Source organism: Nuphar pumila, chromosome 9, assembly GCF_984573655.1.
Source record: "Nuphar pumila chromosome 9, dmNupPumi1.hap1.1, whole genome shotgun sequence".
Lineage (NCBI taxonomy): Eukaryota > Viridiplantae > Streptophyta > Magnoliopsida > Nymphaeales > Nymphaeaceae > Nuphar > Nuphar pumila.
Window position 1 is genome coordinate 58,577,151 of NC_143257.1, and position 12,864 is coordinate 58,590,014.

Sequence of the window (12,864 nt, forward strand, 5' to 3'; positions counted from 1 at the left end):
AGCAATTTCAAGTTACATCCTAGTATAGAAAAAGGTAATAACTCAAAGATCGTATTCCTCAAGCCAAAGGAACAATTGCAAAGAGCTAGGAGATAAAAGGAACCTTTTTGCAAGTGGTCATCGGATCATCAGAATAAAATGGAGGATATCCAACAAGCATCTCATACATTATTGCACCAAGTGACCACCTACAAGTCCGAATATTAAAAATCAGAACAATCACATACATAGAGTAAACAAATATACTATTGTAATGTGCATCTCATTAATGAAAATTCAATCATGCTGAACATCTATGTCACACGGGTACGGATACGGAGGGTAAGACACGGCAAGTTCAAAAAATATGGGTATGGTGACACGGCTATAAATACATAATATATATATAGAGAGAGAGAGAGAGAAAAATGGTACATGTTAAATGAAACATGCTAAATGGGTTTTTCAGCTCTTCCAGTGTTTTTTTTGCAGTTCCTACCCCATAAATGTGTTGGGCATGGTCAATTTATGAGGAATCCACACCTGGATCATGTGTTTTCGATGAAAAAAATGATATTTGGTGCTCGAAAATTTACAAAGATTTTGGACCATTGATTTTTCGAACGTTATAAAAATCCACCCATGTGTCGGAATTGAACACCTCAAGAGCTGATCCCTATAAAATTAAGTACATAGATCACATCTCTACAGTCAGAATTTAAAAATAAAACGAAAAAAACTTGAGAAACTCATTTAGCATATTTCATTTAGCACGAACACATTACTATATATATATATATATATATATACATATTTATATATATGCGTGTGTATGTGTGTGTGTGTGTGGTGGGGGATGTTTGTTTTATTTAAAAATGTTTCAAAGGGGATGTTTGTGTTTTTTTCTTTTTTATAAGGGGTAAAATGAATTTTTTTAAAAAGCAAGGAGGGTGATTGAAATTTTGTTTTTTATTTTTAAGGGAAGGGGGTACTTCCTGTTCCCATTCTCACCGCCTCACACTCTCTCGATCTCGATGTGAAGAAAAATGAGGAGTTGATGCTGCTGCTCACTTGATTTTTTTGCACCGCCTCTCCCTCTCTCTCTCTCTCGATGTGAAGAAGAAGAATAACGAGAAGTCGTTGTTATTGCTCTCTCGATGCGATGAAGAAGAACGAGGAGGAGGACCTTGTACCCTCTCTCTCTCTCTCTCTCTCTCTCTCTCTCTCTCTCTCTCTCTCTCTCTCTCTCTCTCTCTCTCTCTCTCTCTTCTTCTTCTTCCTCTTTCTTCTTTTGAGGGTTTTGCGAAACAACAAAAAAAGTGAGAATTTTTGGGTTTTGGGTTGGGTCCAGGTTGGACCCGACCCGATCCAGGCCCAGCACATACCCATGCCGCACCCAGTACCCCTCCCCATGTCGGGATGTGTCGACACAGGTACGTGGGCCATTTAGCCGTGTCTATGTGACATAGCTGAACATGTATAAGAATTCAAACTAAGGTTTAAGAGATGCACCAGAAATAGGGGCTAACAAGTCTGGTTTGATTCATTACAATCAAATAGGAATGGGACTTCAGCCAACAGTGTGCTTACATTATAGGCATATCAAGTCAGCCGATGTGAACTACATCCTAGCCAGAACATGGCCTGGTTTCCATATTTCTAGCCCAGATGCAGATCGAACCAGAGAGTTGATCTACCTGTCGAGAAAACTTAATTTTATCAAGCCAAACCTGGATACTGTTATCCCAGATCAGATCCAACCTGGACCAGTAAGGGGCCTAAAAGGACGCATTTGAGTCTAGGCACACGGAAGACTCGAATAAGAGAGAGAGAGATGAAATTAGATTGGTGTCAGTAGGAATTCCCAACTGAGTCATATTAGCAGAGGCTGTCAAGGTAGTCACAGACTAAGTGGGACAAGAACACCAGTCAACTTTAAAACAAGTCTTTGGAATCGCCTCTGGATGCATGAAGTGTGGATGACAATGCAGGTTTGGTGACTTTGAGGAACCATGAGGATTCATGAATGGAAAACATGAACCCATTAGCAACATTGCATGCTTCAGGTACAAGAATGTGTATGGTAAGCACCATTCTTAAGCCTTGCTAATCCTCCAAGAATTGACAGATCCTTGAAGTTCCATCTAATCATGGATGGATTTCCAGGGGATTTTTCAATGTCTCGCTGAATTAGGTGGGAGGATCCAATTTCCTTAGAAGTACCAACAGGAATCTGATTAATATTGTGGACAATGGCACTATCAAGCATAGCATATCTTCATAGATAAAACACTGATTTCCATACCTCTATTCTGTGAATGGAGAATTAGAAACAACGACATCATGGTACCTAGACTAACCTCATATTTTTGCCTAACAATTACATGTAAACAGCAAATGAAATGAACAAACTGACATTATGGTATTTGCAAAAGTTGAGTTGTATCTTTAGTAGATATTTCAGTTTATGTTGTGGAATTATGGCCACTGAAAGTCCAGATCACCAGGCTAGGATCTGAATCTGATCACAGTGCAATTTAAATACAATCGAAGTGTTATGAGCAAGCTTTATATTGAAATTCCTAAACAACAAAGTAAATGTTATCGACAAGCTTCTCTATCAAATTAAGAAAGTAGTAGCAACAATGAAAGTATCCATTAACAATAATGATGATGATGTTGACGAAATGATAATAACTTGATCGCAATAAAACATTGAACTCAGACAGATCCATGTCTTCAGAAAATTAATATTAGGCATATTGCAGTCCTGGGCTCAGGATGTGAATTTACTTGTAAATGGTTTCTATCAGGCTAGAGAAATAAATCTTTTCTGCTGGGAATAGAGGTGAGAGATACTGATAAAAATAAAAAAGGCAAGAAACAGTAAAATCACCCATCGTATCAATATCCAAAAGTAGATTAAGGTATGCCATGAGAGTCCAAATTCTACAAGCTCTATATGAATGTTGTCATTTAAGCCTAGCTAATGTAAGTGTGTCTCTCTGAATGCCGATACTCAGAAAAGACCATTCTGTTGAAAACATCAGAATTGTGCTCCAATCATACTGTCCACACTAAGTAATAGCCATTAGTATCACATCAGAAACCAGTTCTTCCCCTTCATCTTTGTCCAAGGTGCTAGAATGAGGGATCCGATCTTAAATGTCCGTTATACAAATTTCCAAGTCCGACTATGCAAAGTTAAAGAAATTCTAGAAGGTAGGGAAAGACCAAGAAAAGGTGATTGCTTGATTCTCCATGCATGAAACACAACACACCTGCTAGGGAAAAAAAAAAACTGTCAGGTTCAACTGGGCAAGCGGTCCATCCAGGCTAAAAAAATCAAAAACAAAAGCAAAAGCTCATTTAATGAGCCCTACTCCATCGAAGGACCCTCTCATGGACAGAAACACACTCCCCAGAACCAAACTTAACTTGAACTCATTTCTTGAAGGCTTGGAGAGAATTGAGCCAGACTTTCCATATGACTGACTAGCCCCCCAACGAAGGTTTTCTCAATCACACTCATGGTCACCCCTCCAAACCATATTTAGCCTTGATCAGTCCCAGCTTGTCCTCATTGTAATTGGATAACAATGTTTCAACAATCAAATTCATATCACAAATGATCAGCCAACCAAGTAATATTGTTATGCACACAAGGCCAAAGGCATTTGAGCTTCTTTGCTTTTCCCATTTAGAAGTGCTTAACCTTTACAGCCGTGTATTGGTCCTCTTAGGAAAACAATAAACCACCATTAGAAACAAGGGGATACCAGATAAAACCATACATAATTCAGGTTAATATACTTGCCAATGATGAATACTTTGCAGTTGCTAGGGTTGGATTTTGCTAGTCATCTGTTCTCAACACCAACCAATGTGCCTCCTTAATGAATAGTCATCCCTAGCTTCCTAAAATGCATGTCAACAACTTCGCGTCTGAAAACAAAGATAGCTGCCAATTCACATGTCTCATCGCCTTTGGAGAAAAGGTAGCCTGCACCTTCTTATATTAGCTTCTTTGGAGTAAAGAAGCAAATTTTGGCACTTGCTCACATATGTTTAGCCTTTCATAAAAACACAAATACATGTTATATTTTATATACCTCAAAGTATTTATGTCATTGTGATAACTTAAGTAAGCCTACTTGAAAAGAATAGAGAATTTATATGGTTTGCCCTATTACTTTCCTATCTACTTGTTTCTCACTCTCTCCATCGTTAATATTCTTCTTCTCCATTATTCTCTCAATTTCTTAGGACATAAACATGGTATCAAAGCCATAAGGTCAATGGTATCATAGGAGCAAACTAGTCTGCACTTCCAATTTACTAACCTAGTCGCTAAAAACAGCAAGCCATTTTTCATTGCTAAATCTTTAGAGAACAAAAAAATGGTACTTTTCCAAATATGGTCCCTTTATTTCTGTGTTATGTGATATCCATTCTGCACCAGTGTACAACCTAGATCTAGAAATAGTGAATTCAACTATAGAATAGCATAGTCCCATAACAAAAACACACAACACATAAGTGTGTTTGCCCCAAGGTCACTAAGCACCTACAGTGCATGACCAGAGGACCCACAACCCTGTTAAATTATGTACATAATCATATAATGTAATATATATATTTTATATATATATGGTAATACATATACATATATTAATATATATGTATATGTATCTACTCAAATATATATATAAAATATATATTTCTATTTGTTTAGTCATAAGGGTAGTTTAGTCTTTTCCTCTATTTTTGCGCACATTCACTTTATGGATGTGATTGTAATTATTTTTATTTTCTTTCTTTTTGTTTTTTTATTTCTTTTTGTATGTGTACCAAAAAGGTACCTTGGGGGGCCCACCAACATAGACGTTGGGCCCTCTCCAACGGTCACATTTGTGACCGTTGGAGGGGCTCCAACGTCTATGGGTGGAGCCCCTCCAAGGCCCCTCTTGTGGTGTTATAAATAGGGGTTCTCCCCTTTGTATTTGCTCATGGCTTTGAGTCAAAGCCCAAGTTCTCAATAAATTGATTCCATTGTTTTTATGCCTTTGTGCATTTGTGAGTTATTTGTGGGTTGTGCTTTTTGTGCACAAGTGTTCTAAAGTGTTCTTATTGTGCTTTCGTGGTGGGTTCAATATCAAGAATATTAAGGTCTTGATATTTGTATCTTGTTGGAGATACTTTCACATGGTATCAGAGCCTCGTTGGAAGAAAGAAGATCGTGTATCTCGCCTCTTGTGAAGCACCTCGAAAATCGTGCCCTCAAGCTAGTGAAGTTTTTGAGTAAAGCACTTGCTCCGGGCAATATTTTAGAAGCAACTTTTGTCAAGAAAAGGTTGAAAATCCGTTAAGGTACGCTTTATTTTTCATCTTCTCCTCTCCATAATGGGTGAAAAAGACTCCCACTTCTCCCTTGGTTTTAAACTTAGTGGTTCGAACTACCATGTTTGGGCCGGCAACATGGAAGCCCATATCAAAGGGAAAGGTCTTTGGGGTTATGTTCAAGGTTCCATATCGGAACCCGAACCCAAGCTTTCTATTATAGAGAAAGGGGAAATCAAAATTCTTGAAGGAGAAAATAGACAAAAGGCCTTAGAAGAATATTCCAAAAGGCATGATGAGTGGGAAATGAAGAACTTCAAAATATTATCTTGGATTTTTTCGTCCGTAGAAACCAAGATCAATGCCAACATCATCAAATTTAAAAGGGCCTCCGAAGCTTGGTTATACCTTGAAAAAATGTATACGTCAAGGGACTTGTCTCACAAATACTACCTCCAAAAGAAAGCCTTGACTCTTCAACAAAATGATTTATCTATTCGGGAATATTTTGCCGAATTATCATCTATTTGGGACGAGCTTGCCATGCTCGAACCAAAATGGAGCGGAGAAGCTATTGAATTAAGGCACAAACAACTAGAGGAAGATCGTTTCTTCAACTTCTTAAATGGTCTTAGACCCGAATTTGAGCAAATTCGGTCCTCCCTTCTATCGGCTTTTACCTCCCCATCTATTGAAGATGTCATCACCAAGCTAAGTGGTGAGGAAACACGTATGGGGATTAGTAAAAATAACCCAAGCATTCTTGCTACACCTTCTCAAAATGACTATGAAGTGGTCAATGCCGTGTCAAGACCCGGTAATAATTTGAAGACCTACAAACCGCCCCATTTCAAAAATAAAGGGCAAAATGATCGATATGGCAAGAGAGATTATAGCAAATTAACTTGCCATTTTTGTAAAGAACCGGGACATATCAAACCCAATTGTCCCAAATGGAAGAAATTTCTCGCCGCGGCTTTAGCATCCCAATCGGAGGAACGGCCTTCAACATCAAATGAACATCTTTCGCTTCATCAAATTATGGATGCTCTTCAACCTCTTCTCAAAGGAGGCACTTCTGGAGCCGCCATGTCATCTTCTTCCTCTCTTGGTAAGACATCCTGGCTACTTGATTCTGGTGCTTCGTTTCATATGACTCCAAGTCATTGTTTTCTTTCTAATTATTCTGAAAATCGCCTTCCATCTTTTGTCTCAACCGCAGATGGAACCCCTCTTGAAATTAAAGGAATGGGCAATTTTGAAAAACAAGACTTTTTTATCCCAAAAATTCGTCTTATTCCAAAACTAAACTTAAATTTACTTTCCGTTTCTCAACTGTCGGACTATGGTTGCGATATAAAGTTCTCTTCTAATAAATGTTGGATACAGGATCGCCAGTCCGGAAAATTGATTGGGGAAGGCTCTAGGAGAGGAGACCTCTACTATGTTGATTTTCTTAAAATTCCCAAGAATCAATTTTGTAATGTTGCTCAAAACAAAGATATTCATGTATGGCATAAGAGATTGGGTCATCCCAACATTGTTAAAATCTCTTATTTGCCTTTTATTAAGCATCTTTGTAATGAAAATTTTGTTTGTAATGAATGTATTCTTGGAAAAATGAGAAGTCTTCATTTTCCTCAAAGATCCATGTTTACAACAAAACCTTTTGAAATCGTTCACTCCGATGTATGGGATCCAGCTCCGGTGATATCCAAGGGAGGCTTTTCTTACTATGTTATCTTTGTGGATGATTTCACTAGGTTTAGTTGGATATATTTTCTTAAACATAAATATGAAGTTTTTTCAACCTTTAAAACATTTCATATGATGGTTTTAAATCAATTCAATGGAAATTTTAAAATTTTTAGAACCGATTCGGGTGGCGAATACCTTTCCAATGAATTTAAAAGCTATCTTGAAAACTATGGAATTCTTCATCAAAAGTCTTGTCCCAAAACCCCCCAACAAAATGGGTTGGCTGAACGGAAACATAGGCATATTATTGAAACCACACGAACTTTGCTCATTTCTCAAAATATACCGAAAAAACTTTGGGCGGAGGCCGCTCTTACTTCTGTCTATCTCATAAATAGACTTCCATCTAAAAACTTGAACAAGATTTCCCCGTTTGAAAAATTATACGAAAAAGAACCTGATTATAGCAGGTTAAGGGTTTTTGGATGTAAATGTTTTGTCCTTACTGATAAAAATGACAAACTCTCCCCTAAGGCCATTCCTTGTGCCTTTCTTGGTTACTCTGAAACTCATAAAGGTTTTCACTGTTATGATGTTAAGAGTGATAAACTTTATGTTTCCAGAAATGTAAGCTTCTTGGAAAATGTTAGTGGTTTCGAAAAACTTGAAACTAATGACGAGAATATAGATTATTCTTTTCTGTTTGATTTATTAACTGAAGATGATGATACTAGCGATGATGAAACAAATCAAAATGATGAAACTCATACTGATCAACCAATTAATGAAGAACCACATAGAGATCCTATAACCTACTCTCATAGAGATAGGAGTACTTTTAGAAGTGTCCTCGAAAGATATGATAGTGAGTCTACCCCTTCAAGTGAAGGAAATCTTCGTAGGACCGAAAGATCAAGAAAACCCCCTTCTAGGTTCATCTCATATGAGTCTTTTTCACCAAAATATAGAGTCTGTCTAAGCGTCATTCACTCGTACATAGAACCTAGGGATTTTAAGGAAGCACAAAAATACCCAGAATGGATAGTTGCTATGAATAATGAACTTGAAGCCCTAAAGAAAGCAAAAACCTGAGAGTTTCAAGACCTTCCTAAAGATAAGAAAGCAATAGGGTGTAGATGGGTATTTAAGGTCAAAACTAAGAGTGATGGGTCTCTTGAGAGATATAAGGCCCGCTTAGTTGCAAAAGGATATGGTCAAAAATATGGGATTGATTATGAGGAGACTTTTGCCCCCGTTGCTCGGATGGTCACCGTCCGATGTCTTATAACCGTTGCTTCAATAAATAAATGGAACATCTATCAGATGGATGTTAAGAATGCGTTTTTAAAAGGAGATCTAAACAAAGAAGTATATATGGATGCTCCTCCTGGAATGGAGTATCCTAAAGGGAAAGTGCTTCATCTTCGGAAAGCACTGTATGGTTTAAAACAAGCTCCCAAAGCTTGGTATGATAGGTTTAACTCCGTGATGTTAGATAATGGTTTTTCATCATGCTTTACTGATACTGCTTTGTTTGTTAGAAAGTCTAATGCAGAGATTGTTATTCTGTTGCTATATGTGGATCACATGCTTATTACTGGGAGTGATTCTAAAGGGATTAAAAGCATAAAGTCCATTTTAAAGGATAAGTTTGAAATGTCTGACTTGGGTTTCTTAACTTATTTTTTGGGTATTGAGGTTGCATACTCTCATAGAGGGTATTTTTTGTCTCAAACTAAGCTTGCATCTGAGATTATTGACAGGTCAGGTATTACAGATGATAAAGTTTGTGAAACTCCTGCTATAGTAGGAGCAAAAATGAAGATTGATGATGGTGTTCCTCTCTCCGATCCTACTCCCTACAGACAACTAGTAGGTTCGTTGATGTATCTAAGTATCACCAGACCAGATATCTCACATGCGGTGCATACGGCAAGTCAATTTCAGCATGCACCAACTTCTGTTCACATGGGTGCTATCTTGCGTGTCGTGAGATACCTAAAGCACACTATTAATAAGGGAGTTTTTCTGTCTTCCTTTTCTGAGTTAAAATTAATTGCTTATACTAACTCTGATTGGGGAGGTGACCCAAATAACCGTCACTCCACCACTGGTTTTCGTGTATTCTTAGGAGACTCATTGATCTCATGGAGATGCAAGAAGCAGCAAAAGGTATCTCTATCATCAACTGAAGCTGAATATCATGCCATGGCGACTACTACCATGGAAATTGTTTGGATTCATCAGTTGCTGGAAGATATGGGAATCAAAATTGAAGGGCCTACCAAGCTTTGCTGTGACAACAAAAGTGCGATTTATATTGCTAAAAATCACACTTTTCATGAGCGGACCAAACATATAGAGATGGACTGTCACTATATTCGGGAGGCGTATCTCCAAGGAATCATTGACCTTCCATATGTCACGTCCGAGTATCAGTTGGCGGACTTCTTCACTAAAGCCTTGTGTGCTCCGCGCTTCAACTTCCTTCTTAGCAAACTCTCGGTCATCCTGCCCTAAGTTTGAGGGGGGGTGTTAAATTATGTACATAATCATATAATGTAATATATATATTTTATATATATATGGTAATACATATACATATATTAATATATATGTATATGTATCTACTCAAATATATATATAAAATATATATTTCTATTTGTTTAGTTATAAGGGTAGTTTAATCTTTTCCTCTATTTTTGCGCACATTCACTTTATGGATGTGATTGTAATTATTTTTATTTTCTTTCTTTTTGTTTTTTTATTTCTTTTTGTATGTGTACCAAAAAGGTACCTTGGGGGGCCCACCAACATAGACATTGGGCCCTCTCCAACGGTCACATTTGTGACCGTTGGAGGGGCTCCAACGTCTATGGGTGGAGCCCCTCCAAGGCCCCTCTTGTGGTGTTATAAATAGGGGTTCTCCCCTTTGTATTTGCTCATGGCTTTGAGTCAAAGCCCAAGTTCTCAATAAATTGATTCCATTGTTTTTATGCCTTTGTGCATTTGTGAGTTATTTGTGGGTTGTGCTTTTTGTGCACAAGTGTTCTAAAGTGTTCTTATTGTGCTTTCGTGGTGGGTTCAATATCAAGAATATTAAGGTCTTGATATTTGTATCTTGTTGGAGATACTTTCACAAACCCATCAGTCAACCTAAAGCCTTGGTGACCATTGATCAAATGCTTAAACAATCACTAACTCTGGGGAACAGCAAAGCATATTTACACGGATGTGACACATCCTTGCAAGGATTTGTATGACTTCTGTAACATTTGAAAGCTAATTTTGATTATAGAAATTGAGCATCTTCATTTGGTATTAAACCAGATGTTCTCCATGTAACCGGGACACGGCACTTAGGGTGTCGTACCCGTGTCGACACATGTTGGCACGGGTACTGGTACCTGGACACGGCATTTGCTATGTCCTATATTATATTATATTATATTATATTATATTATATTATATTATATTATATTATATTATATTATATTATATTATATTATATTATATTATATTATATTATATTATATTATATTATATATTTTCAATATATAATATATATTTTAGATATATAACATATATTTTAGATATATAACATATATTTTTTAGTATATATTTTAGATATATAAGATATATTTTAGATATATAATATATATTTTAGATATATAATATATATTTTTTAGTATATATTTAGCCGTGTCCCCGTACCCACATTTTTTGGAATTGCCATGTCATACCCTCCGTACATGTACATGTACACGTACCCGTACCCAGGTGACATAGGATGTTCTGTTCATGTAGAAACATGAGCAACCTTCATCTTGGAAAGAAAAGCCTATAGATTAGTGCAACACGAAAATGACTATCCTAAATGATTAAAAATGGAATCATTCATTGTGTAGCAAGATGACATAAAGTGGACAGGCGACAGGCCACAACCCCAGATTTATTATCAAACAATAAAGGAAATGAAGAAACATGCAGTCGCACAGGAGCACAGGAATAGGGAAAAATAACAGAAGACATGACAATGTGCATCATAACGATATGATTGCACACTCCCAACCACCAGAATCACCATCAACAATAAAAAAGAAACAAAAAAAAATACATTACTAAGTAACACAAACTACTTACCAGTCACACTCCATGCCATAACCTTTCTTTAGCAGCACTTCTGGTGCAATGTAATCAGGTGTACCCACAGTAGAGAATGCCTGGAATTTTATGACAGTTATGGTTGACAGATATTTATAAACTTAATTGTGTTTGAACAACAAAAGTCCCGATAGAAACCATCCCTATAATGCAACAAACTCTGAAAATAGATAGAGATTTTGCTGCAAGAAAAAAATAAGCAAAATTCATCTCTTACAAGTAACAACAAGAAGAAAATCTTAACAGGTTCACACACCAGCTTCCTCCTGTTCATCTGCCAATGCTGAAGCTGTTCGCGAGCGCTTTTCCATGGACCCATATTGCTTGTGGCTGGTAAGCCTCCATCAATATCCATTGACTCCCTAAGGTTCTCGTCATTCATAGGCTCATTTTCATTTAGTGTGGATAGAGTTGAACAATCTAGAGGTTTGCACAGCCCAAAGTCGGATAACTTCATGTGACCATTTTTGTCTAGGAGAAGATTGTCAGGCTTGATGTCCCTGTGAAAGAGTTAATGGAAAAGCATATGTAAGCTCTAGCAATGCAAGTCATGAATAAGGGGTTTCTACAAGAACATACAGCACACATACACGACCTTAAAAGTGCAGCAAGGATGGTCTTCAAACCTGTGAATATAGTTGTGTTTATGGACAGATTCAATTGCCAAGATACTTTGAGCAATGTAGAACCTAGCGACGCTCTCTGTTAATGTATCTTCTCTAATGAGAAGAGTCATCATGTCTCCCCCAGGAAGGTATTCCATAATTAGATACAAGTATTCAGCATCTTGAAATGAGTAGTATAGCTTTACAATACAATGACTAGCAACTTCAGCGAGCAAATTCCTTTCTGCTCTCACATGTTCAACCTACAGGGATAAAGTTATGTGCTTTGTAACATTCACCCAAGGGTTGGGCAAAATATGCTAGAAATTAGCTATAATAACTAAACAAAGCATGAAAGGAAAGGAAAGCAATGAAGTTCAAATTCAGGAAAAGTGCACGACAACTGTAGAAATATCTCAAGGTCAACGGGTAAGAACAGGTATCTGTTTATAGACTACAATATACTTTTAATAACTTGTTATTTTAAAACAGTTGAGTTGACTTGTTCATTTTCAATGTTTCCACAAATATTAACAGAAATTCTTGCAAACATGGGACACAACAGGAATGACGAATAAAATGCTTATTCAAAAAGTATGGGCTCCGATGAAACTAGTGATTATACATGCATAGGTAAAATGCATCAGTTTGATATTCTGAAGTATGAAGATGCCTAACCAAAAAACTCAAACACAAGTGAGTAGCCTCACCTGATGGACATGATAGCAAGCGGCCAACTAACAACAGATTTCAGTTCTACAAAACAGTTGCATTTTTGCTTGGCAAGCTATGTGGCGTGCACAAATACAATGAGCCACTTATGGGCAGGATACAATCTCACAAAAGATAGCACAAGCACAAGCCACTAAGGGCTACAACACACAAAAATAAATATTTTTATTTAACATAAAATGCTTAAAATGGGAGAGAGTGGAAATATGTGGGTTAGATCCCATATATATATATATATATATATATATATATATATATATATATATATATATATATATATATATATATATATATATATATATATATATACTACAAAGAATGGGAGAGAGTGAGCTCAACTAGCCGT

The 12,864-nt window shown here is 36.9% G+C and overlaps 1 protein-coding gene across 5 annotated transcripts in view; it reads right to left on the reverse strand.

The window, feature by feature from the left end:
• The window catches only part of LOC149828603 (uncharacterized), a 207,472-nt gene that overhangs the window by 128,564 nt on the left and 66,044 nt on the right, over window positions 1-12,864 (reverse strand). For 4 of the 5 annotated variants that reach the window (XM_090017653.1, XM_090017651.1, XM_090017650.1 and 1 more), the window contains exons 4-7: window positions 11,808-12,049; window positions 11,399-11,681; window positions 11,161-11,240; window positions 104-188 (exon numbers count right to left, since the gene is read on the reverse strand). In XM_090017653.1, coding sequence (XP_089873779.1) covers window positions 104-188; window positions 11,161-11,240; window positions 11,399-11,681; window positions 11,808-12,049 — 690 coding nt within the window. The remainder of the gene's footprint in view (window positions 1-103; window positions 189-11,160; window positions 11,241-11,398; window positions 11,682-11,807; window positions 12,050-12,864) is intronic. The other variant, XM_090017652.1, reaches the window with a different exon arrangement.